This window comes from Hakea prostrata, chromosome 10 (assembly GCF_041222555.1).
Source record: "Hakea prostrata isolate BN-2017 chromosome 10, UWA_Hpros_2, whole genome shotgun sequence".
NCBI classification, from domain to species: domain Eukaryota; kingdom Viridiplantae; phylum Streptophyta; class Magnoliopsida; order Proteales; family Proteaceae; genus Hakea; species Hakea prostrata.
In genome coordinates this window covers 32,182,980-32,210,513 of record NC_142609.1, presented here as the reverse complement: position 1 = coordinate 32,210,513, position 27,534 = coordinate 32,182,980, and the positions used below count along the sequence as shown (strand labels likewise).

The 27,534-nt window shown below is 37.4% G+C and overlaps 1 protein-coding gene across 2 annotated transcripts; it reads left to right on the top strand.

The window, feature by feature from the left end:
- The first annotated feature begins 9,661 nt into the window (after positions 1-9,661).
- On the top strand, positions 9,662-27,123 carry LOC149002513 (NADH:ubiquinone oxidoreductase, 17.2kDa subunit). Of its 2 annotated transcripts, XR_016170293.1 has the most exons (10): positions 9,662-9,931; positions 10,737-10,793; positions 11,164-11,216; positions 20,781-20,832; positions 22,322-22,378; positions 22,459-22,521; positions 24,407-24,446; positions 25,811-25,870; positions 26,125-26,415; positions 26,507-27,115. XR_016170293.1 is itself a non-coding variant. In XM_089137711.1 (9 exons), the coding sequence occupies exons 1-9, from the start codon at positions 9,820-9,822 to the stop codon at positions 26,186-26,188; spliced, it is 558 nt and encodes a 185-aa protein (XP_088993837.1). In that variant the 5' UTR covers positions 9,662-9,819; the 3' UTR covers positions 26,189-27,123. The 2 variants fall into 2 exon arrangements, 1 of the variants encoding a protein (XP_088993837.1); XM_089137711.1 differs by having other exon boundaries at positions 26,125-27,123.
- The last annotated feature ends 411 nt before the right edge of the window (positions 27,124-27,534 follow it).

Genomic DNA, 27,534 nt, shown 5'->3' with positions numbered 1-27,534 from the left:
GAGTGTTAAATTGTATTGGATCGTCATAACCCATACCTAGGTAGAGAGGGTAAGGTGGTGCAAATAAGCCTATAAATTGTGTATCGTTGTAAAACCCTAGATTTAATGAAAACTAAAGTAGCCTCCTTTCTCCCGTGGACTTAGGCCTCTAGTTGACCCACATTATCTCCTCTTGTTCCTTCTAGATCTCACATCTTCTTCCTTAATTTTATATTTGATTATACAATTAACATAACATAGCAAAGAACCTAATGCAACTCTAGTTGAAGGGCACACTATCCGGTGAAAGGTACCACGCTGATGGTGAAGAATACATGCTTTAGAGTGGAGGAATACCACACTTTAGGTTCATGAAACTTTCAGGCCGTATAACGCACCGTTACATTCATCATTAGACTTGCTCCTAAATACAAATTTCTCCAAAGACCCAACTCTCTCGAGATTTAGAAACTGAAATCTGACTCAAGGTCAGGTTGAAATCATTAGACTTGCTCCCAAATATTTCATATATGATTAGTCCACGATGAATCACAAAATTGGGATTAGCCAAAACCGACCTGATTTTCTTAACCCTTGTAATCTCCGTAGCGTTTGCTGTAACACTTGTGCTCAAAATAGAAGGGTGTTTTGAACCTTTCAAATTTTTATTGTCTTTTGGGCAAGGAAAAAAAAAATGTTATTGTCTCAATTATGCTTTAGGTGAATCTATAATGGAATTAATAAACTTATTAGCATTTATTTGATCAATTTTTGTACATAAGTTGACGAGTAACTAACTGGTTAACCCTCACCCAAAAAGAGGTCATGCTAATTTTGATGCCCTACAAATGCATTAAAGAGTTATAATACATTTTAAATGTTATTTTGATCCCACCCTTCAGAAATAGTTTGGTGCTCCTTTATCTTAATGAAAACGTTATGTGCATTCTTGTGACCATGTGCGTAAGTACAACTGTTATACTATCGACATGCTTTTAGTGTACAATCAATCTTGATTTATATTTGATGTATAGTATATGAACTTATTTCTTGGATTATGTTTCCATAGATTGATTAATGTTTTAATAGTTGGAATTTGAGTTGTGTTTTTGTTAATTGGAAAATAATCCTATGATTATCTTAAATCTTGAAACACGTTCATTTATAATTGATCATCTTTTATAATTTTGTACTACAGAAGCATGTCATTGGTAGATTGGTTGTATATATTTCATCAATGTATGCCATGGTCATAATCGCATTGTTATATCCTAGTGATGTGAAGCATTGGTGTCTTGGATGAGCTGAATGTTAGGATTGTGTAATAGCACAATCTAAGTAACAACATAGAACATATAATGAGTTTACAACACTTGGTTTACGGTAGATGGATGTAAATCATTTGTATCTTGAGTGACGTGGATGTTAGGGTTGTATAACAGCACAAGCCATATAACGGCCTAAAACATCAACTGAATTTGAGACACTTGATATAAGTATTACTGTTTTAGGTGAGATGGATGTTAGGGTGTGCAACAACAGCCATGTAATAGCATTCAACATCCATTAAATTTGAAACACTTTATTTAAGGGCCTGTTTGGTTACATGAGTCTGGAGATTTCAAATATCTAGGGATTTCAAATCTATAGATTTCAAATCAATGGAGTTATAATTTATAAAATTAGATGTTTGGTTGTGGAATGAAATTTGTGGATTCATCCTAAAAAACTATTTGATCGATGTGATTTTTGTGAATGTGCAAATGTATAGTTTTTTTGAAATCTCTGGATTTCACCCATTACCCATAAATCTACAGATTCACGTTTTTAGTGTAAAAAAGTGAATCTCTAGATTTCATGAATCTAGAGATTTTTACAACCAAACGGGTATAATTCTCAGATTCATGAGTCCAGAGATTTGAAATCTCTGGATTCATGTAACCAAACAGGCCCTAAGAGAGTTGGATGTCGGATTATGTAACACGCATATGCCATGTAATGACGTGGTCATTTTATCGACCCTATATGGGTGAGATAGTTGGTCTACTCATGATTTATCAATGGGAGTGAGTGAGTTAAGTTTGCATCATTGAGCATGTCATAGTCATTTTGTTACATGCATTAAATTTATGTTGTATATTTACCCAATTGTATAGAACTTATTGATTTATTATATAGTTATGCTTGCTAAGTTTCTTCCTGAAACTTATCCTTTACTTTTACTAATGATGAGCTCAACCAAGGAGATGGTGGTTGAAAAATAACATGTTTAATTTATTTCTTATAGTTTTATTTGAGAATCTATATTAGTTGTGATTTTTGAGAGGTTTTGTTTAATTTTGGATTTTATGAGAATTATGAACTATTTATGAAAATGTTTCTATTTTGATTTTAATGAGATTTTTTTGCAATAGTGTTTTTGGGTTGATTTTACAAATCTCTATAGTCAATGGAGTAATTCCTTGAAGGTGTTTTGGATCACTACCTAAGTATTGTTGATCCTTGACAAGTGACAACCTTCTCCCTGATAAGTAGATTTGGGCATTACACTTGCCTTTTCATTGCCAAAGTAAGAAAGTGAAGCAAAAGTCTGCAATTTATGCACAAACTAACAAATTACCTAAGACTATCTAGGAGCATAATAGATATCTCATCCAATCTGCTGATAAACTCTTAAATGGTCCCATAAACTCTCTGGTTTGTCCACTCTCTTCTTCAATGAATCAATTCTTAATCCAAGGGAGGAACAAATTGATGATAACTGAATTGATTGGCAGAGCGAAAGAAGAATGGCAGCGACTCAAGTTGGTTGATTGAGCACCACCACTGGAGGAGCCAAAGTCGGTGTGGGAGGGCTTTGAATTTTTTTCTCTTATTGGATCTTCGTTTCTGCCATGTTTCACTATTCTCTTCCTTGCGATAGTGTTAGTTGTTGACTGAAATTTGAATGACACTATTGATCATTGAAATGGTGCTGAAAAGATGTTCTAGTTAAAGTGCCAATGGTGGGTTAGTAAAGCGGTTAAGTATGTAATTTCATTTTTCGTATTTTAGTACTGTTAAAATAAACTTTTCAAACAAAAAAAATAACAAAAATTAGTTGTATCGATAGAGAGGCCAATAATAATTTGGTAAAGCCACAAGGAATGTAACAATGAAATCAAGAAAACACAAAAGAGTCACCTTTTTTTTATTAAATATTGCATCCCTATTAAAAAAAATTGGTGCTAGTCTAAGAAATGTCAAGAGAACTTTTAAACTTTTTTTTTAGTAAAAAGTAATATATTTTTGTTGATACAGTGTGGATATCAATTGGTGATCGATACTATCTTCAACAAGAATTAAGTTTTTTTTCCTATGCCTATTGTTCTTACCTTTTCTTGTTAAGACAAAAAAATTTATTTTTCGTCTCCTCAATATTTTTCCTTTGTAGTTATGTATGTTGACTCGAAAGTCTCAAAATTGGTTCCTAAGATGGAAATAAGTTATTTCAAGAGCAAACCATATGGGTGGCTATTCAAACCAAAACAAAATGTATGGTTTGGGTTCTTAATGAAAGAAAAAAGAAGTTATATTCTTTATTGAATATAGCTTCATCACATCAAAATTTCATTGTCGTCTTATTTATGAAAATTTTTATTTGGTAAGGAATACTATAATCTTTTGAGTGGTCTATAATCTTTTAAAAGCCAAAGGTTTAAATCTCTTTTGTTGAACATACATTTCTTATTTGTTGTAATCACTGTTTGGCAAAAACAAAAGTTATATTTACCTTTTTTGGTTGCAGAAAGTTGATTGCCATTTCAGCCATATCTTCCTTATAATTTTTTTTTTGTGCAAACTGGAAACTTCCTTATAAGCTTTATGGACAATGAAATCCTTTTCCTTGGGTGTTTTGGGGTTCTAGCAATTCGATTGATATGTTTATTTTGGATAGAGTAGAGTTGTGTTATTTAGTATCTAAAGACATAACTAGTATATGTCGGTGAAATTTTTTTTCTTTATGAGAAAGAGAAAACTTACTATTAGAATTGAGAATTACAAATACATTTGAAAGTAGCCTCAATCATTCTACTAGACAATTCTACATTTCCCAATGTTAACTCCAACAGACATTGTCTAAGGGTATGACATTTGAAATAAAAAACACATAAGGTTTGCATTTTGGATTCGGGTTATAGTTGGTATCAGTTTTAGAGGACAGATTGTGCCATTTTGTATAGCAATTAAACTCCTTAGTTGCCTATCATCACACCAAATTTGTTGGATTTGCACTTCTTAGATTGCTATTTGGATTCCATCCATTACAGCATTAAGCATTTCCTCTAGAATCGATCCTCCTTGCGCCAAACCTATGCTCAAAACTTGGACGTTCTTGTCCCAAAAAAGTCCCACACTCCAAGCTTTCTTCTTTAGTTGTTCATAATATACCCCTGCACACATTAAAGTAGGTGAGCTAACATTATTTAATGAAATTGATAAGTGCTCAATACAAGGTGTACTCTATTATGTGCAACTATTTGGATTCCATCCATTACGGCATTAATCATTTCCTCTAGAATCGATCCTCCTTACGCCAAACCTATACTCAAAATTGGACGTTGTTGCCCCAAAAAATTCCCACACTCCATGCTTTCTTCTTTAGTTGTTCATAATATACCCCTGCACACATTAACGTAGGTGAGCTAACATTATATTTAATGAAATTGATAAGTGCTCAATACAAGGTGTACTCCATTATGTGCAACTTTTTGCTAGGATTCTTCCTTCTCATTGTACATTCATCTCCAGTCGTTTGCTTTGGGCCTTTAATAATAGCTATATAAAAGGAAAAGTTTTTTACTTTTTCATAGTTAAAATTAGGACTTTGTATTCCATTTAGTATCTTAAGGAGGGGGTTGATGAAAATCCCCCTTATTTTATCTATATAAATTTAAACCTATAACTATATCCATGCAACAAACCTAACTCATTTTTCTCTTACTCAATATCACCATGATGCATATCATGTTGTTGTTTGAAATTCTTATAATAGCATACTTCAATGTAAGAAAGAGACTGTCATTTTCCATTATCTGTTCATTTCAATTCAATGTTATTTATTATTTGTCTCTTTTTGTTTTTATCTTTATATTCTGAATGTTATCTGTTTCCATCATAGGATTCTCAAGCAGAAAACACATTCTTACAATATTGGGAGAAAAGATTGATGTTCTGCACCTTCCACATTGGTTAGTTGCAAAGACCTCTCCATTAAGCTCCAACCAAACAGCAGTGTTTATGAAACTTATGGATGAAAACAAAATCAATTCCCACTTGCATTTATTTTGCAAGCAGGCTAGTATTACTTGTTCTACAAATATACTAGTAAAGAAGACAACAGATGCCTTGCCACCAATAACCCAATGGAATGCTGTTAGAGCTGAATATGACCGTGTCCCAAATGAAACATCGATCTCGGTTGTTGGTCAAGGGGGGTTGCCATTTTTCCGTCAGTCAAAGATGAAGGAGGGAGGTTTCATATCAGTCCCAGACTTAAGAGACCCAATATCATATAGATCGTTCTTGCCACGATCTCTATCATTAAAAATGCCATTTTCTTTTCTTCAAATTGAGGAATTGAAGAAGATTTTGGGTGTCATCGATCAATCAAACATGGATAAATATATCCAAGCCACCCTCAAGTTATGTGAGAAGAGTCCTACTCAAGGTGAACAAAGAGCCTGTGTTACTTCTGCTGAAGATCTTGTTGATTTTGTCGTTGAGAAATTAGGACACTATGTTCGCATATGGAGTACTGAAAGCATTGAAGGGTCTTATGAAAATATGACAATTGGAACTGTGAACCTTACCTATGGAAACCTCTCCCAACCACCAGTTTTATGTCATAGTCAACCATTTCCATTTCAAGTCTATTATTGTCATGTTCTACAGAAAGTAAAAGTATATGCTGTTGATATATATGCTCAAGAGAAAGTGAATCATGTGATCGTAGTATGCCACTATGACACATCAACTTGGAATCCAAACCATCTTGCTTTTAAGCTTCTAGGCTTTGGCCCAGGCTTAATTGAAGTTTGTCACTGGATAAATGAGAATGGCTTGGTTTGGACAAAATCTGTAGGTTGAGGAGGATTTGAAGATTAGATCATGCTTACTTCTGCTTGTTTTAGTCTTTTGCAATGTGAAGGATCAGTAATGGCATATTGTCTTGCTAACTATATCTCTTATGTTTCAATATAAACTTGCATTATAGTTGTCTGTGATAATAGGTGATAACTAGAAGTCAAAGATGAAGTAGCAAGTTACGAGTTGGATTAGCTAGAACTCCACATTCTCTTTTTCTTGAAAGAACAACGTTGTTGTAATGTTAACAGGACATCCAAATTGCTCAGCTTATGTTCTTCATCTCCCCTTACATTTCTTCTCTTTTCTATTCTTCTGGGTACACTTGACATCCTGCCACTCTTTTCGGTTCACTTGAATGATTGGGTTATTCAGATGTGGGACTCAGTTTATAAGCACCAAGGAATCAGGGATCCTGGATTCTACCTTGACACCCTTGCTATCATACATTTGGGAGAGGAATGGTCCTCTGAACATTGACAAGGTGGACTTCCTTAAATGTAAGATGACTAGGAGATCAGGAGTAGAGAAACCAGACTCGGTAAGAAGCAAGGCCTAACCTCTGCCCCTATCAATTCCCTAGCTTACTCTTCTTGGGTTGCTATCTTGTTGAACCATTTTTGTTACCTAGCAAATACAAAGATGAACTCAGTCTACTTCTACCTTTCTTGATAAATTTTTTTCCCTGTCACATACCCAAGAAACTGTTGCCTTGGGGTTTAAAGGGATAACCGAAATTCGCCTTTGAATTCGCATCTGCATCATTTTAGGGGTATCTAAATCTGTAATTACTAATAGGATGTGGATATGGTATGTCTCTTTCTTACCAACTATTATCCGATTAAGTTACTTACTTGGATTTATTTTCTCATTTTTATAAATTTTGTTACTTGAAATATGTGACTTTTTCTAGATTTCCATTAAAATAATTACTAAAGTTGCTAAATTCTTAAATTTCAAACCTAGCCCTTACAAATAAAGTGCTAAATATATCAACTGGTAGTCAAAAACTTGTGTTCCGTTTGTATTCATACAAATTTAGAAGAATTTACTTGAGAAAATAATTATCCTACTATCATTTGAATCCGACTGAATCCGAACCGATTGGATATTATTTGAATCCGTCTGAATATAATAGGATGCATATATGATATTACCACTATCTGATCCATTTACACCCCACTGTTAAATTTACCGAGCCAACTTTGTGGATTTTTATTTGCGGCAGCAGCTGCCTACTGCTGCTGACGGCTCTGATTGAGCCACGTCGTCGGGAAAAAAATCAACGATCCAGATTAAAAAAATAAGGGGTTATTGTAAATATTGATTTTTTTTTTCTCATACTTTAATCCCTTAAAGTTTTATTAATTACAATAACAGATCCAAGCGGCAAGTTTGTTCTAAGATAGACCCTGCGATGCAAACGAATGATTCAAATCTTTAATCAAACCCTGAGAATCTGGAGCTTGGTAGAGAAGGCAATGGCAACCCAATCGGGTTGGGACGAGGACCACTGCAGCTGTTCGATCTCAACCCCAGCAGTGTAGGCGAGAATGGTATCAACCCGCCCTCTACGGGCTGCTCCATGGAGGAGAGATCCCGAATCAAGGCCTGGGAGTCGTCGCCGGCACTACAGATGTGACAGGAACTGTGGGGAGCCTAGGCGATAGCGTTGACGCTGGCCTGGTGCCTCTGCAGCTCGACGATAGGGAGAGTGGGAAAGCAGATGTTGTAGATGATGGTGGAGTGCTCCTTGTCACGCAGGTCGAAAATCCTAACGGAGCCGAACACGCCGACGCTGCCCCAGGCGATGTCGTAGACCCGTTACCTGTCCAATTTGCACATTCGGAAACCGTGACGCGAACCGTTCGGTAACCTCCTTCCCGAGCGGAGCACCGCCGCTCCCCACCAGCTGCAGCGAGCTGAGATCGTACTTATCCACCAACTCTAACTTCGCTTACACCATCGCAAGCGGCGGCGACATCGGCATGTAAGCAACCTTATACGCCTCTATTGCTTTCAGCATCCCTTCGAAATCAAACTTCTCCATCAGCACCATCGTCTCTCCCAAAGCCACTGATTCTGTTTCTACATTACCTTAAAATAAGTGAATTAAAAAGAGGATGGACGAGGAGATTATGCATCAGAAACATCGGAAAATTCAACTCAGGAACAAAACGTCAAAAACCCTCAAAGTTTTGGTTGTTGCAGAATGCCGACAACCATAGAACAAAATTCCATCGAAACTTGCGAAATTTCCACCGAAATTTTCCATTTTGGAAAATGCGAAACGAAACTCATGAGGACCGAAAAAAAGTCCTCAGTTTCGATCGAAACAGTCGAAATTTCTTCGAAACTTGTCGAAACCTCGAAATCTGTCGAAACTTGGTTCAACCAGTTGGACCAGCTGGTTTATGAGGGAAAAAAATTCTCAAATTTCGTGGGAAACTTGGGAAATTTCGTGGAAACCTAGGAAATTTCGTGGAAACTTGGAAAATTTTGTGGAAACTTGGGACTTTTTCCTGTAAATTTTGTAGCTTTCCCAAATTTTCAATTTTTTTGTTTATTTCATGTTTTCCCAAATACCCACAACAAATACCCCCTCCATCAGGACTTCCCTATCCAAAGTGCGTATTCCCTCAGGTTGGTTATCTTAAGCATATTGATGACCAGACTCATAAAGTTACAGTTGTCGATTAACTTGACAGCCATAGGCATAAAATGTCATGGGATGTCTATGTTCGTTGGTTAGAGGAGAGGATGTTACAGGCGTAGTACTACTCAGTTCATAGGATGAATACACTCTTAGCATTCCTCTTAACACTAAGTTGTATTTTTCTTTTACTGTCAACTATTTTGAAGTTAGAAATTATATATTGAATGTTATGTGCTTAAGTAGTTAAGTTTATAATGTACTTTTTGGACAACTCTACATTGATGTTATATACATTAAATGACATATCTACATTAATTTTTTTAGCAAAATACAACAAATGTATTCTTTATACTCTAATTAGCTTAAATACAAGATCCCACCCCAAAATACTCTCTAAAACCTGTTGAACTTGTACGGGAAATTTCGAGGAAGAAAAGTCCTCGGTTTCCTCGAAATTTCCCAAGTTTCCACTTAAGTTTCCCATTTTCACCCGGTCGAAACTTGAGTTTCCCTCGAATTTTTTACCATGCCGACAACTATATTTTACGATTCTATATGATTGCTTTGTTCGCTATTAATCAACCCTCAAAGTTTCGGTTGGGGTTCGACCTGATCTTGCCATTGGAGTCTCTCCTGGTTCTCTCTTGGAATTGCCGGAGGCCGAGACGAGGACCTGTTACAATTAATACAACTTTAAGACATTAAAGTGTAAGAAGAAAAAAATCAATATTTACAATAACCTCCTCATTGTTTTAATCTGGATCGTTGATTTTTTTCCGATGACGTGGCTCAATCAGAGCCGTCCACAAATAAAAATCCCAACTTTGTGAGCATTGTAGGAATCCCAGGAAAGACCAACAGTTCGAGTCTGTTTTGGGCATATAGGGCGGGTAACCGGGTCCAATTCAGTTGTCAGACCGCGAAAGAAGAAAAGAAGGAAAAAGAATCTCAAAAATATGCCAGAAAGTTCTCTGGAGAGCTTCCGGAAACTCTGGATTTTTGTATCATTTGACTTCTAAGGTTATGAGAGACAATACGATCTGCTAAATAATTCAAAAATGTCAAAGCTGTTCGGGAAGATTGCTAATTTGTTTAGCTCCCGGACGCTCGCTGGGATCGACAAGGCGGGCAACCAATATTTTACCAGGAACGAAGTGATCGATGGAATCAGTAAGTGTTCTTTGTCATTCACTATTAGTTGTATCCCGCCAATTAATGAACTAGCATTTTTTCTTTCCCTTACTCTGCTTCCTCAGTTTTTAGGTTGAATTAGTGTAGTTAGAAGTGAATATTCTGCTTACGAAAGAAAGAAAGAAATTATTTAGGTATATCTCTATCTGTTTCTTTTTTTGGGATGACTGTATCTTTGTGATAGATGATATCTGATTGAAGATTTGGAAAATACTATCTACTCAGTTTGAAAATCAGAGTTGGCACTCCTAATTGTTTTGTCTTGTGGAACATATATTCTGTTTATCTCATTTCTTACATCATAAACATCTAATGAAGAACACATTCATTGCTAATTAAACTTAAGGATTGTTGAAAGTGGATGCCATTATCTAAAGAACTATGGTGCTAGTGCAATTACACTGCTAGGGGCATCTCTAGCTATTACTGATTTTGGTGTGTCTAGATAACAACCAAAAGCATGTCTTCTCTTCTATAGTTTTTTTTCCTGACCTTACTGGGATTTATTTAGTCAACGTTTTTCAATATTCAATAAGTAGGGAGGTTCATGTTGTGTCTGTCAGTGACTCTCTGAAATTCAGGCACACGTTAACCACCCAATGCACCATGCCTAAATGAGAAACTACACAACAATAAAACTACTAGCAACTATAATTATGACTATTACTAGCTGCTGTTGTTATCATCTTCATTTTTATCTGATTGAATTAGGTGCATCTACCTCTTGTTCTTGAATTTCCTCTTGACAGCATGCTTTTGTTGTTTTTTCCCTTTGCTAACTCAGTCAAAGAAAAAAGATGGGTGATATTCAAAGGAGAGGTTGATTCTACTTCCATTCCAGGTAACTTTCTTTTTGGGTTGAATGTCGTTTTGCCCCCTTAGAGTGAATTTTGTTCTTCAGTTAGTTAGTTAGACCACAGTTTATTTGGAATCAGGCTTTGTGGAAAGTGATTCCATTCATCATAGTATAAAATGACAGCTATTATAGCAGACTAATTGTATAAATTAACACATAATTATAATGAAGCCTGTATTTGTCTTGTTGATGCCTGCAACAAACAGTTGGGAGATGGCAATAATTTGATTGTGAATTGATATATACTTGGGTAGATTAGTTAAACACCACCTTATAGAGAAAATGGATTCGATCTTTTTTTTTTTTTTATAATTATTAATATTCAGTTGCTTTTTTCACTTTTTGGTAATTCTAGTTGAGTGGATTTGTTGGTTGAATGGACAGCGAAAGAAAGCACCAACTCCTGAGGTAGGCTGGATCTTCACATCCCCTCCCCCCCCCCCCCCCCACCTTCTCTTTTCCCCCACAATTCATATCTACATATCTATCCATCCATGCAGCTGCCTATTAAGTATGATGTCTGATCTCTTAACATGGACTGTTCTAGTTTTGCTTTATTTGGAGACAACCTGTGAAAGCTATTGTACCATGATGCATCTGTGTGAGTAACCTATCAGATGTGTCAGTCTCTAGCTACCAAATATCCAAATTCTTCTCTGGATATTGAAAAAAGTATATTAAATTATTCTCTAAATGCTTGAAAATAATGTACTCTTTCCTAATAAAGGTATAGTCTACAAAGACTGATGTCTTGAACGAAGACAGACCCCTTGATATGATAGTCTTCAAATATTTTTAAGCCTTTTGGTTCAGCATTCGTCTATATTGGGAAATTGAAAATCTAAGCTGGAATCATGCTTTAAAGTATTGATTGACACAATGTGGTAAATTCTGATACTGATAGTTCTTTCTGGAAACTAATATGTCTCGGTTGCTATCTTGTACCGGTTTATACAGAACAATACTTGTGTTGAAAGTTTTATGAGAGAATAACAGCTTGATGTAGACCGGTAGAGCCTGATACACCTCAATACATACTGATAGATACCAGCATGGTTGATATGAACAGATACATGATTTTTTTTTTTTGGGGGGGGGGGGGGGGTGGATGAATAAAATATCATTACCAAATACCTTGAAAGAAAAGAGAGAGGGGGGAGAGGGAGGGGAGGAAGAGAGCAGTGCTCAAGTGGAAGACAGAAAAAAAGAACCAAGACCCAGGCAATAAGCCTATTCTTGGGGTATCCTCAACTTGGGGATGGGGAAACAATTGGAGTCTACAGGAGACATAAAAGCAGATACCTTTCCAAATCGAGTCCATGGACCTAGAGTTGGAGGTCCATCTCCTTAGGTTTCACTTCCACTGCAAGTGATGAATGGTAGCTCCGAAACCAACTTACCAGCAAGGTCACTACTAGTAAGACCAGATTAGGGTTTCAAATGTCCAACACTAGTCCTGAGCAAATCCATACGAATGTCTAGCATGGGACCAAATGGAGGCCAAGGCTTTTTCCCAGAGGGAACGCGAGATGGGATAAGTGAAGAAGAGATGGTCCTAGGAGTGCGCCCCAAGGCCACTCCCAAGTGGCGAACCTACAGCTGGCCGAACGCTCCAAGAGGGGTATTTTGGTCAGTTTCAGCACTGAATATCTGCTGAAATTAAAATTTTATTTCTTAATTTTCAGAGTCTTGGTCTGATTTGTAAGTTGAGTTCTCGAGTCCTTGGGAGTCTTTCTTTGAAGGGCTCTTATAAGTCTTTTATTTCAAGAAGAGTTCCTTTCCATTATGTTTGAGCCCTAGTGTCTTAGGGAGTCTATTTTCAGAAGATTCAATTAGTTGTTTTGTTTAAGTGAAGAGTCTTTTAATTGTGTGACTGTGATTAAATGTAAGGTAGATCCTAAATTATAGAGGATTCCCAAGTTGATCGTAAGACTTTTAGTGTAGGCTATAAGTTGCCTAGTCTTTTCGTTGTAATCTTAAGTCTGAATATTGAATAAAGAATTGAATTTAGAGTCAAAGGGATTGTGGCCTTCTTGACGAGGCCACAGTTGAGAATTCTTCTTGAGGAGGCCACTGTTGAGAATTCTTCTTCAAGATTCTAGCATTATTCTTCCAGTTTTCAGCATCTACAAGCAATCACAGCAGCTCTCAAGTAAGTACAGCTGGCCCCCATCCCCTCCCCCCACCACCTCTCTACCGCATCCCTCCCCCTTCACCTCCCAAACCCAGCACACAGCTCCCTGTCCCTTCCCCTCCTTGTGCAAACCCAGAAACCTGTCCCCCTTGCTGTCACACCCTTGACAGCACCCTCCACAACCCCTGATGGCCAAAACCCCTCCCCTACCCCTGCGACACTCCCTAACCCCTCCCCCCCTCTCCCCTACCCCTGCAGCTCCTCCATTCCCTCCATTCTCTCCATCACACCCCTCCCACCCCCTTTCTTGACTTGAGGCAGGAAAAAAAAAAGAAGAAGAAAATAAAAGAGAAAAGAAAGAAAGAAGAAAGAAGAAAAATATTCAAAAATTGCCCAAGATCCATCAACCCTTAGGGTCCTAACTTTATCTCCCTTTCCTTCCCTATAGTTCCCATCCAGATCATAACAACCCATATCAATCCTAAGAGCTTCCCACATCTTTCTTAGAAACCCATAGACATCCCATAACATTCTTGACTTGTTTGCTGGAAGATTCTGGGCAAACCCTCAATTTTAGGGAAATCATTCTGGGAGCCCTAACCCTAAAGTTGGGTTTCCATCAGTGGGTGGGGAGGCAATGGTTAAGTGATCGTTAGAGTGGGCGAGTGACAAGGAATATGACCTTTGAACCAAACCAATGACAACCAAGGGACTAATTGGTTAGGGGTGCAGGTGGGTTCTAGGTTGAGGATGCGGAAAAGGAGCTAGAGAATGGGAGCCAAATGGTTTGGGGCATGGGGGAGGACATGAAGAGTTTTCTTTCTTTCTTTTCCTTCTTTTTTTTTTTTTTTTGGGGGGGGGGGGGCTCAAATGTGGATGGGAAGGGCAAGACTAAGAGCCATTAGATATCAGCTACCTCCACCCTTGTCTCTTTTGATTCCTGTGTCTCCTTTTGGATCGAACTTTGGCATCTGACGGGCATTCTCTACAAACACTTCAGCTGCGAATGGTCTTTGAGTCTTGCATCCCTAAAACCTCTGCTCTCCATGTTAATAGTTGCTATAGATATTAAAGGCACATGTGATATGACTAGTCGCTATGATTTTGGATATAGGATCAAACATTGGATGAGATTACTTAGAAAAATATCAGTTTTAGAAAAATCAAATTTGCATTCAAGTCATGGTTTTTTACCCTATTTTTTCCCTATAAATCAAAGCCCTTAAGTGCATTTAGGTAAAACTAAGTGTGCTGATACATCAAACTTGATTATTTTCTAGGTTTTGTATACAATTCATTAAAGCTTAAAGGAAAATTTTATAGGACCGTTGTTTGACCAGCTATGATGTACGGTGCAAAGTGTTGGACTGTTAAAAGAATCATATAGATAAACTCAGTGTAGCAGAAATGAGGATGCTAAGATGGATGAGTGGCAAAACTAGGATGGATAAGATAAGAAACGATCATATTAGAGTTGGTCTGGGAGTTGCTCCCATAAGTGATAAGCTTAGAGAAAGTCGTTTGAGGTGGCACGGCCACGTTCAACGGAGACCTATAAATGCTCCTGTTCGGAGAATTGATATAATCCATATTGAAGGAATTAGAAGAGCTAGGGGTAGACCTAAGATAACCTTAGGAGAAGTGGTGAGAAAGGATATGTATAGCTTAGGCTTTGTATCTAGCATGGCCTCGAACAGAACTGATTGGAGGGCAAGAATCCATGTAGCCGACCCCATTTAGTTGGGACAAGGCTTATTGTTGTTGTTGTTGTATACAATTCATTGGAAGTCTCTTGTCTTGTTATAAGTTGCTCTCCAAAAATGTATACTGACACATTTTCACACTGTTTACCCACCCCCCCCAAAAAAAATAAAAATAAAAATAAAATGAAGATACTCTTAAAATCATCTGACTTGTATGATACCCAACACCGATACTCATTAATTCTTGAGAGAAAATTCAAGTACTGACTCAATTTGTAGAATGAGAGCTCGATAGGTTAATAGCCCTCACAGAACAGTTGGAATGATTTCTCTGTCATTTACATTAGGTGGACTTGAATGATATATCTATGGTTATAGAAGAGAACTAGACCAACATTATTATAGAAAGTACTTTTGGACCAATTATATTAAAAGCGGGACAGCACTTAAGATATTATAGATTCAGAGAATCAAATTAGCATTCCATGAAAAGATAAGATGCCGAAAACAAGAAAAAAAGGGATATGGAACCAGAATAATAATCTACACTGCAGAATAAGAAGATCAAAGAACTGATGACCTGATCTGTTGGTTGGTGTTCATAAGCTACGTTGGATATGGAACCAGAATAAGTGCCTACACTGCAGAATAAGAAGATTAAAGAACTGATGACCTGATCTGTAAATTGTGAAGCTGAGTTATGAAGAGAGAAGTAGAAGTAGGAAATGATGATATGAACTTGAAACTAGGAACCTACTTTCTTCTGCCTCTCAATCTGCATGGATCTCCTAAAAAGCTCATTTAAAACTTTAATCAAATTTGATGGCTTAACATGCCAGTGTATGATGCTTTATGTAGACATTGAAATTCTAGACTCCTCATCTTATAACTGTCCAACTCCAACAAGAATTCTGCAGTAATTGAATAAACAACCCATGATGGGACTCAATAGATGAAACCATTTCTACTACTTCCAAATCCCATTGGAAAATTATATTATCCCTAGGACCTGATTGGTCTACAGTTGGTCATAAAATCCAGAAAAATAGACTCTTGTTCTTCAGCTTGGCTACTTTAGGCCCTTTTTTGAGACTGTCCTTGCAATGCTCTGCATCACAACCTGATGTTCTAGCTCATCAAGCCCAAGCACTTGGCCCCATAAGCTTTTGAATACTTCCAGTGGAGGTATTGTAGTGTGACAGCATTCTTTTTTATCAACATTCAATAGGTTAGGGATATTTAATTTATGTTGCAAGAGGGTAGCAGACCTACTTGTTAACCAGTTACCTGGTATTTTAACGCTATTACTAACGAATTAGCCTAATCAAATTGTTTATAAATGAGAACTTGAGGACTCCTAATTATGAGGTTTTATTATGATTAGCTTATAGTAGGCTTGGATCCTTATTTCCTTATAGTCAGCCCTTTGCTTGAAGAAATACTTGCATCCTTGAATGATTGTTAGGGATAATTATTGATGCCCCTTTGTGCTCTAGCTTGATGACAATGCTATCTCCTATACTTTTTAAAATTACTAATCGAACCTTAGACTTTACTTAAAGAATCTATTGCCCCCCTGCCATTAAGTTCCTTTTGTTAACTATTGGCGTGGGATCTTTGTATGTTTCAAAAACCCCAAAATGATCCTGAAATGTGTAATTACTTATTTACCCATTATGTTAAATTACAAATTTATCCTTTTAAGTAATAAGGAAAGTCTTGGGCTTACTCTTCAACTTAAAAAAAAACTAAATATGAAACCACATGGAATTAATAGATGGGTGAAAAATGCTATCTTCACCCATCTTCTTCAATTTCCCAAACAAGTTCTGCTGACAGAAATTAAAAAGCCAGAATTTGTCTTTGTTCTTCACTTCTTCTTCTTGTGTGGGTTCCTTACTTCTTCTGCTTCTTCTTCCTCACTTCTTCTTCCTCACTCCTTAACTTGCCAATCTGCAGAAGAGTGAATAGCCTCTGGTGCTGACACATGTGAAGATGAAACACATCCAAGCACTCTGATTGTTGCCAATGTGAAGTTCTTCTTTTTGTGCTACAGTGTCAACGAGACATCATAAACATTGCTATTGTTGCTGATTCTAGGGTTGTTCATCATCGTGTTATTGTGGTTATTAGTGAAAGAAGACAGCAGCAAAGAAGAAATGGTGGATTTAAGATGAGTAGATTGAATGACAGAAGCAATTTGTGGGTCTGAATATAAAGTTGTAATGGATTGCTTCCTGGGTCTCCCAGATCTAATCTCTTTTGTTGCCGTTGTGTTCTCTGCAACAGCAGCCATGGTTGTAGAGAGATGTAGAGGGAAACAGAGGAGGAGCTCCGCCAGATATAATGGCAGATTCTGGTGATGTTCAAACCCATCCTCACGTAACTACCAAATCCGAAGACCCTTTCTTTCTTCAAGGGGTTTGTAATGTAGAGCCAAGATCAAGGATGACTCAGCCCCAAATAACCCATAAACAGAGAAATAGAATAAGGACAGAAACTAGTAGCTCAAGATCACTTAAGTTATGAAGGCAAACTGGTTCGAAGGCATCAGCAGGTAGATAGCTGACAAAGGAGCAACAGCTGATGCTAGTCTTAAATCTGGTAAAAATAGGAGAAATAGGAAAAGTAGAAAGTAAACGGATAAAGATGGTTCAGCTCTCTCAGCTGGATTCTTCAACCCTAGGTGATGTGAACAGAGTTGACCCACCCATACTTAGGGCCCAAACCTAGACCCAAAAGGTCCAATCCAAAGCTGGCTGAATGCCCTAGGGGTATTTTGATTCAGCCCTTTTGGAGCTCAAAAAGGATCTGTTTGGAACCCCCTCGATCCATGGGTCATGAGTCTATCCTCATTTTTATATCTAGATTAGTATTTTGTCAGTTAATGAGTTTTATTTTATTTTATTTTATTTATTTATTTATTTTTTGGGGGTGGGGGTCAAAATACTTGTCAAATCATAGTCTTGGTCAATTAGAAGTCTAATTTGAGTCAAAGATAAGTTCTTAGGTCACTGGGATTCTTCTTTAAAGATAGACTCGTATCAGTCCTTATTTACAAGAAGAGTTCTTTTGGTATTTGAGTCTTATGGGGAATCTATTTTCAAGGAGATTCCATTAGATCATTAAATATTTATTTGGATGGTTGAGATTATTTGTAAGGGGATCCTAATCTATAAAGGAAACTTACTTTGGATTAGAGTCTTTTAGTAGGCTATAAATAAGCCTACTCTTTATTTGTGAAGTCTAAGTCTGGATTAATAAAAAAATTTGAAGAATCACAGCCAAAAAGGTGTGGCAGGGTCCTTTTTGGAGGTGGGAGGTGGGGGGGAGCGGACCTTGCAGCTATCAAGAGCTCTGTTAGCTTCATCAATTCTGTCCTGCGATTCCAGCAAGAAATCCAACGACCATTCTCTTCCAGATTCTGCAAACAAGTTGAATCCCTCCCCAACCCCGCCCTAATCTCTCTTCTTCCTCCTTTTCTCCCTATGCCTTGCGGCTCCTATTGCTTGCTGTTTCGGACCAAGAAAAAACAAGACCGAGAATCTCAAGAACCCTGCTGTCCCATTCCTGCAGTCCAAGAAAGCCTGTACCCTCCCATTGCAAGCCCCTCCCCCACCTTGGCAGAAGCCAAGAAATCCTCCCCACCTCCAAACCCAATGGCACCCCTTTCCCCCTTTCTTTCTCTCTCTGCTCCCTCACTTTCTCCCTTCTCTGACTTACGGCAGAATTACAAGAAATAAAAACAGAAAAGAAAAGAGAAGGAAAGAAAGAAAAGAAAAGAAAAAATTCAAAAGATTGCCTAAGAATCACCAATTTTTTATAAAGAAAAGAAAAAAGAAAGAAAGAAGAAAAGAAAAAAAATTCAAAAGATTGCCCAAGATCCATCGAAGAATCCACCAATTTTTTATCCAAACCTTTTTCTGTAGCCCTAAAAATCCTTCCTTCCAGCTCTATGTTAATTTTGGGAATCTGCCAATGCAAGTTTGGTCAGTTGGTGAGATCAACACCTCTTAGTGAAGAGGCTGTAGGTTCGATCCTAGCAGAGGCATATGTAATATCCTAGATTAGAGCAACCCATATCTTTCCTAAAAGTTTCCACAACTATCCTATCATCCCATATCACTCCTAAGAGCTTCCCACAACTTTCTTATATACCCATAGGCATCCCATAATATTTTTAATTTATTTGCCAAAAGATTCTATGCAGACCCTTAATTTTAGGGAAACCATCCTAGAAACCCTAACCCTAGAATTAGGTTTACCTCACTAGGTATTGTAGCTCTTGATAGCAAGGTCCTCACCCTTCTTATCACTTGTGGAAAAGACAAAAAATAATGCAAAGCAAAGCTTCATTAATCAATTCCATAAATCTGTGGTCTTATACACCTATTACATATTTTTAGAGTGCTAATACTTGCTTTTGAAGTAGTACATCGAATATAGAAACCGTGGGCAGAGATTATTTTGCTGATCTAGCTAATATTCTTGGCAACAAGAAAGTAGAAGCTTACTATAATTAAAAAAATGAGTATCTAGGCTTCATAATTAGCCACATGCTTGAATGCTAAAATAGAAAACTAACTTTAGAAGTTACAAAAATAAATAAAATCTAATAAGTCTTCAATCTCCAGCCTTCATGAAGGATCTTCACATAATCTACTCTTAGGCCCCCAAAATCTTTAAATAATATTCCTTCAAGGCCAAAAAAGGGCTGTAGCTCTGTTCATGTTACAGTTTATGTGAATAGTGTTTTGTCTCTTTTGGAAACGCAGCTCTGCAACCAATTGGTTCTATGACCCAAGGGATTGGTTCAAGGTGAACCAACCTTATTCTTCTTAATCTTCTGTCATATTTTTTGCCAGACAGCTTGGCATCGACATTAGTTTGATTTCTAAATAGAAAAACTCCAGCATACCCTCTACCTATAGAACCCAAATTCATTGCGGCTCACACCCACGTGAAAACTTGTATAGAATCCCCAGACTCTCCAAAGCTTCTGTATCCATACCCATGAGAGTACTCATATACCAGACCCACTTCTTATACGCAAAGCTGTGTAGAGGAATATGCCTTTCCCACAGCTTCACTTTTTCATTGCATCCACTCTGCATGTGGTGGTGGTGTTGCCGCTGCTGCTTCTCCTTTCTTCTGGGTTTCTACAGCTTTGGTTTCAATAAATTGAAGGCGAAGAACAGACAGACAGACAGACAGAAAGACAGACAAACAGCATTTGCTATGAAAGCCGCACTATCGATGTGAAGATGGATGCAAGCTGCTTAGGGTTTGCCAGTGGTCGCCTGAATGGAATCGTGTGATGAGTGAAGGAAGATAATATTTATCTTTCAGGGGTAAAGATCTAATTGACAGGGCTTAGAACTTTGTGTTTGCTTTGCCTGAAATTTGTTTTTAGATTAACTTAACTTCGCTATTCCATGGTGGCCCAAACAAGATCATGTGATGTGTCAAGTTAGGTAGGTAATATCAAGTTAGTTCCACAGTGAGGCTCATCAAGATGAAGTCCAACAGACAGTACAGCCTGAGATGATGGTGGTGCTGAATGAGGGCAAGGGTAATAAATGGGCTGCTGACAGTGGTGCTGGTTGGCCACTAGTCCCATACAAATGTGAGCCAGAGCTAGGTGAATCATTGGCAACAGAATAGCTGGATTGGCAGGAGAAGGATTCAGTTGTGTACCTGAGCTTTGGGAGTTGGACGGCGATGTCAAGGGAGCAGATCCCAGAGGTTGAAGCTGATGTGGTTTCATCTTATCGGGATTCTGAGGCTTTGGGATTCATACTAACAAGACTATTGTGGCAAAATTGTTATTTCTTAGGGATTTTTAAAAGAAGCATAAATGCATAATATCATTTTGTGGCTTCTTAATTTTAACAAAGGGCAAAATGGACATTTTATGCAGTTAACCATAACATTCACTTAACACTGTTTGAAGTGAGGGGGCAACAGTAGTTTTTCATTGAGTATGGGGTTCGTTATGTAATTAAGCTACAGTACAAGGGGGCATTAGTAATTATCACATGTAATTATCACTACTACTACTATCATTATTTTCAGTCTTTCTGGTCTGATGATTAAGTAATTTTCATTTGATATTCTTGTTGATTCCCTCTTCAGGAAATGATGGAACTGCAGGCAAGGCGTGAACGTGTTAGAATGAATGTTGCTCGTAAGTATTCCTCATACAATTGCATTAGTTTTAATCAATTTGGGTGACTGATAGCCTCTGGTTCATATTCGCTAACTAATTCTCCATCCCTTTACCGGACAATCAGTTGATAATCAGGAAACCTAAAATGATGAATTTTGCGAGACGCCTACACCTTTGAGTAACATTTTTGTGAAAGAAATAGAACAAGGAGCTGCAAAAAGTTGTATAGGGTTTATGAATACATAATACTAGAGAAATAACCGTCTTCTCTATCAAGAAGAATGTTTGCTTTGATTGAGCAATAAATCTCTTAAAAGCCTTTCCATAAACACACCCAATTCAAGTGTTAAGAGATTAGAATGTTTGCCATTCTTGTGCAATTAACTGATGCTTCGTCTTTCATCTTAATCATTTCAAATTAGAAAAATCTATCCTTCAGTTTGTGATTCTGAGTTGCTGCATAGGCCCAACAGCTAAGATTGTAAATTATCCGACGGCTATAATGCATTTGCTATGACATCATGTGATTTAGATACTGCAGATTACACCATCAAAGCAAAAACTATAACACCATCTCTGAAGGGAAAAAGGAAAAGAATGCTTAAGGGAACTAGGATGGATAGAATCAATTTGTCATCTTTGGAATCTGACAAATTTTTTTTTTTGGGGGGTGGGGGTGGGTACATGGTTGTCAAGGCGGCAAGGTGACCAAAGTGATTGGGGCTCCGTCTAGGTGATTAGTTAGCAAAGCGGTGCCTAGGCGGAAATAAGGTGACCAAAACAGTTGGGTCAAATTTTTTTTCAATACAACTACTTTCTATAATAAGCTAAACAAATATTCAATTGTCACATTATAAATAAATAAAAAAAAAAAAAATCAAGAATCATAATTATGAAAAATTATTCAAAAAAAGAACACAAACATAAGTTCATCTCATCAAACCATGGTTGTCAAAGCGTCCGTCTAGGCATTTACTGATTCATTGATTCTCAATGTTGAGTATGGCTCATTCTTCACATTCTGTGGCCGATGGGCATGGGGACAGCAGCCGCCCCTGAGCAAAAAATATGTCCTATGTCACTTTAGGCCTTGGAGTTCTTTTGTAGTTTGGGCGTTAATTAAGCGATTCAAAACAGGGCGGTTGAAAAACTGCTGGGGAATTTTTCTGCTGAGTAATTGAATCTGTTGTTAATTAAAATATCAACTGGTCCTATTTCTATGTTGAATATATTTATCTACATTTTTTATATGTCATCTTATTGCTAACTAGAGGTAATGTTCTCAAGTAGCAAAAGACACAAATAATTGCTTAATTTGCATTTGCACCTTATCAGTTTTTGACTGACTGAGAAGTTTGTTATGACTTATGAGATTTGGCCCAGGAAACTAGATGTTGTTGTTAACCCCCCACCAACCCCCCCCCCCCCCCCACCAAAAAAGAAAGAAAATAGACTTGTGTTATTGTCTTCAGTTTGAAGAACTTACTGCTCTTTATTCTTCATCAAGTTCTCAAGGAAAAAGAAAAAGAGGAAAAGAAAGCTGGACAGCACATTCCTCGACAAGGTGTGAGCACTATCAGTGATTTCCGATTGTTGATTGTGATTTTGATACAGCCATTAATCTCATTCTGTGTAACATACTAGGTAAAGTTGAAGGCCCAAATCTGAGAAGTTTCATTCAGCAATTTCCAGCTGCGTCGACAAAAGGTATATTCACATTCCTTAGTCAAAAGTTCATATATTATGTCTCCTTTCAGCGACCTAAAGGTAATAGTATTATCTTACCTACAACATCTTCAATTGATCTTCATGTCACCATGAAGTGGGAAGTGTCAGGTTGCAGTAAGCCTAATTAGAACGATGCAGTCTGATAAGCCTAATTAGAATGATGCAGTCTGAGTGATTACTGCCACTGTATGTGCTGACATTTTCTCCTAATACTGTGCCCTGCAATTCCAGTGGCATTATAATGAAAATCACATTTTTTGTAGGAGGATTTATACTCCATGTTGCACTTCCCCCTGTGCCCCAATGCCACCCCCCCCCCCCCCCAATTAAAAAAAAGAAAAGAAAAAGGAAAGGGTACTTAATACTGTGCCCTGCAATTCCAGTGCCATTATAATGAAAATCACATTTTTTGTAGGTACCTCAAATATAATCGATTGCTATGGAATATGAATTGAGGATTACTCATCAACCCCAAGTGAACCCCCCCCCCCTTGGGGAAAAAACCGATAGATTGGATAAAAGTTGGAAATTTGGGAAACCTATTAATCTTTCGAAATTGTTGTATTGGCTGACAGGAGAAGACTACATGAGCTCTCTGATTTTCTGGAAGACGTGGCTTGGGGTATATATGTTGGCAAATAGACTGCATAAAAAGAAACAACCTTGTACTCCCATTACCACCTGTTGTGTTAGCCAAGTAGGCCCCCTGGCCAGAGTCCCTTGTTGGAGCACTGAATAACGATTTCAAAGTTCTTTCTTTTTGTATCTGCATGACAAAGTTGAAAATCTATCGCATTTTAGTGGATCATGCCAACATGTCAACATAAGCTGAATGAAATGAAATCTAGTCCCAGTTGTGGTTGTTAATGATGTGTTATGATACTAGTAAGTTGGCTAAGAAGAGGATGAGGAAGAAATGAATGCATTTGAATCAATGGAAAATACAGCTATGCATGTGTAGCGAATCCCAACTTGAGGATCTAGGATATTCATGTAAGAGCCACAAATAACCCTGTTCTAACTGGTTATGTTGATAATGGAGGAACAAAGACAGGATATGTGTAGTTGACCCCAACTACAAAATCCAACATATTTTTGTGGAAAAGCCCCATAGCTCTTCTTGCTTCCCCCCCCCCCCCTTCTCTCCTTAATGTGTTCATTTGCAAAAGTCGGCCCTTAGTGTTCCTAGTAACTTTATATTAGGTAAGCAGGTCCCTGCTATTACTACTTTGTTTTAGCACTATGCAGTGACGCCACTGTTACTCTTCTCCAGCAGAGGCACTAAATCCACCAAGGTGCTTGGATGCCTAAGCGACACTGTGAAAACTATTCGTGCAACCATAGGTTTTGTAAGTGGACCAAGCAGGTGGTCAAACCGGAAACAGAAACCATCCCAGGGGCCTTGTCAAAAGCCTCTAACGTGTCAAAACCCAATCAAACCACTGAAAGATGGTAATGAACTTCCTTTGGAGTTTGAGGTTGGTCCAGCTTTAAACTACAGTTATGCTGCTATTGCATTGTGGCCATTTGTTAGTGCAATGGTAAACAAGCTTATTCAGCCACCATGAAAATGTTGATTGAATCTAGTTGCATTTATTTTGCACAAAGATTAAGGTTAAGACTGTCTCCCATCCATCCTTCCCAGGAGGCTAGGACCCTTTAGAAGCTGGACTTGAAGCTCAAATGGTCATGTGGATAGAAATTTGTTAACCATCAAATGCATCACAGTACCCTTTCTATAACTGCTGATGAGTTTTTCCTGTGATTTCCCCCCCCCCCCCCCAAGTATGGAATGCAATTTATCTGGTCATATTGATAAGGGTTACATCTATGCTCTTTTGGTTTTCTTTTTTTTTTTCTCTAGGTCAGCAGCAGGAAGATGCATTTGATGCAGCAGAAATGAGGTATCTAACGTTTCTAAACTTTTTCGTACTTTGCATTTAGACAAAATCATTTCAAATTGGAATTCCCACTACTCTAGGTTCCTTTGGCAGGGCTATGGTTATTTATTTATTTATTTATTTTTAAATGAATCCAAGCCTATAGTTAGTAGTATGGTTACATCATTACATGTTCGTTGCAAAATCAGGGTGTTTTATTGTTGTAATTTCCCTTTTTTCCCTGCACCTACCCCATTCCCAATTCTTTTCATTTCTTTTTTTATTTATATCCTTCTATCTACTTTCCACTGTTTTTGGAGCTTTTATGTCATGCTTTAATTTTTAATGTTTCATTTAGTTTGAGGGGACTAGATCACACTTCAAAATCATTGGCTTATATGCATGTTAACTAATGTGTCATACCTCTTGGCCAGCTTAAAATTCATCTTGGTTTGCCATTTTGGTCAGATTGAGATTCTCAAAATCTTTAGATCTTAATGTGGAGATGCTGCATTTTTTTTTTTGGGCTGGGGGGGGGTCAAATGGGGATCGTCAGTTTTGATACTTTAAAGGAAGCTTGATATTAATACGCATGGCTCAAGTTGGAGGGAAGAAACACACAAATTTTAGTTATTTGAATTCACACCCTTGGTTGGAATTGAATTTATTTTTTCCCCCTTTTTTGGTAGAACTTAGTTTGAATTGAATGCCCAACCCTTATTGGAAACATGTAATATTACATAGTCTACACATTTTGAAACTTTGAATGATATGAGACAGAATGATAAGTTAATTAGGCATTAATTGACGATTGAAAGAGAAATTTAGTTTGAATTTCTACTACAAAGTACAAACTTGTCTTGCATGATAACCAAGTCGAATATTAAATTTAACTAACTTAAATTCTCATTTTCAATTCTTGCATTGAAGAATAATGCTTATTGCTGGGGGTTGATGCAACTTGGAAGTATCCAAGTCTCAAATATTTATTTCAACTACAGAGGCTGGACTAAATGGATTTTCAGAGTAACTGTATAAAAGTTTTTTCTTGCTTTCTTGGCATAGCTTGCTGCATCATTTTTGTACTCTAGGACGAAGGAAACATTGTGGAGTGAAGTTAGCATTAGTATGGGGTAAATCTTAAGCTTCTGTGTGGTATTTAATTTAAGGTATTAGCATGCTTCTTCTCAACATCTTGGAGCAACACATCATACTTGAGTGCTTGGGATGTCTCAAGAAATCCTCTGTTAACTTAATCAAATTATGAGCAAAAAATTTTCCTTTTTCCTTTATTAATGAAGAATTGCATAAAATTAAATGAATCTCCATGAATGTTGTTTTTGTGCCGAGACTTTTATCTGACAAGTGACATCATTTGGTGTCTGCAGGAATGCTGAAGAAACTAGGAAAGAGAAAACAATTCCTCCCAAAGTAGAGCAGCAGCCTGAGTATGTTTTCTTTCACTGTTTTTGCTCCAAAGAGATCCTTCCATTTAAATGCACAAGCAAACATACTGTTCTGCATCCAGAATTCTAATACTATTTTTAGATGAATAAAGTGAATGAGTGTTGATGAACGCCAAACCTTACCGGCATCAATGTATAATTTACAATGAGAGAATTTGACTACAGAACAAGTCGTGCATTTATGTGATTTCTGTACCTGCTTAGCTGGTTGCATTATGGATCAAACTGTATTGCAGGTCCTCAGAGCCTACAGGATCTGGTCCATCCTTCAGACCAGGAACATGGCAGCCACCAACATGAGGAACAGGTTGATAGACTGGCACTTCATCAGCCACCAACTGCTTGTGCATTGTTTTGTTGATTTTCCATCACTGATAGGAGAGTTTCCTTGATTTCGACAACACTACTACTTGAAGCAGTATCTCAAGGCACCTTATGCTAAGGGTTCACAAGTTGAAGGTTTTTTCATGGAGCACAAGTTGCAGGATCAGATGAAGTTGCCAGAGCTGACTATTCTGCTGGAAATGGTATTTATCAGTTGTTTCCAAGAATGCAATTTGGTAGATGTATCTTGTTTCTTGTCCCTGCAGATTATTGATTTTTCTTCTTTGGTTGAAGGGTTCATCCGCAGGCCTAACCATCATTGGAAACTGAAGAGCCAACATGTATTCTATGTTCTTACTTTAAACACATGATTATTGGGTTTTGCAGCTAAGCTTCTGCTTGGCTGTCATTGATTCTTTTCTTCTCACAGAAGGGGGTTTCCTTTGCCCTACAAAAGTTATGAAAACAACATTTTGTGTTATAGGAGTAGCTAAAAAGGCGAAAAAAATGAACAATCAAGCCATTTTGGTTGGTGGCATCAGATGAAATAATGCTGTAGAACCGTGTCCATAATAAAAAAAAAATTTCAATAATTTTGAGATTTGCTTCGTCCAATTATTGCAATATTGTAGGTACTAGGTACCACATTGATTTTTCTAAATTTTCTATTTTAATATTTCTTTCCTCTTCATGATGGTTTAGAAACTCGATATCTGCAGCACAAAAGCAAAATTAATTTTCTTCTAAAATCAACTTCTCCTAGCACTTCCACTTTTCTCTTTTCTCTTCTCTTTTATTTATTTATTTATTTTTTATAATCCCATTTGCAAAGCTTCACCAGATGAGAAAAACCATGACACAGGAAGAGAAAATCACCTAAAAATTTATTCACCAAGGTTTGCCAAATAACTAATGCATTACATAAAAGGTTATGGTAAGTTTGTAGCATCAACCCTAGCGGACAAGGAAATATGATCCATTGACTCACACTAGGAAATGTTCTTCTTCAAACAAATAAGGGGTTGTATGGCAAATTCTGGCACAGTTATTCTATGTCATTTGCCCATTTTGGCAAAGAAATCACAAAAACTTGTATGGTAAACCGGTCTGAATTTAGTGTGCCGGTTCAACAAAAGTGTGCCGAACCAGGCATTTGGCACACAAATTGGTTGTGTCAAAGAAGCTCCAAATTGGAGCTTCTCTAACACAGAAGCACTTCTCTTCGAAAATGCGGGGCACAACTCTGTAATTTACAAAACTCAGGGTTATCGATGTAAAATCTACTCATCTCTCACAACAGCCCTATGCTCATCTCTCTCGTC

What these genes read in the sequence shown, in the direction of transcription:
- LOC149002513 (XM_089137711.1), top strand. Translation starts at nt 9,820, where the DNA reads ATGTCAAAGCTGTTCGGGAAGATTGCTAATTTGTTTAGCTCCCGGACG. An exon ending in CGAAGTGATCGATGGAATCA is followed by an intron (nt 9,932 to 10,736) that starts GTAAGTGTTCTT and finishes TTGCTAACTCAG; the next exon opens with TCAAAGAAAAAAGATGGGTG. An exon ending in AGAAAGCACCAACTCCTGAG is followed by an intron (nt 11,217 to 20,780) that starts GTAGGCTGGATC and finishes TTCCCTCTTCAG; the next exon opens with GAAATGATGGAACTGCAGGC.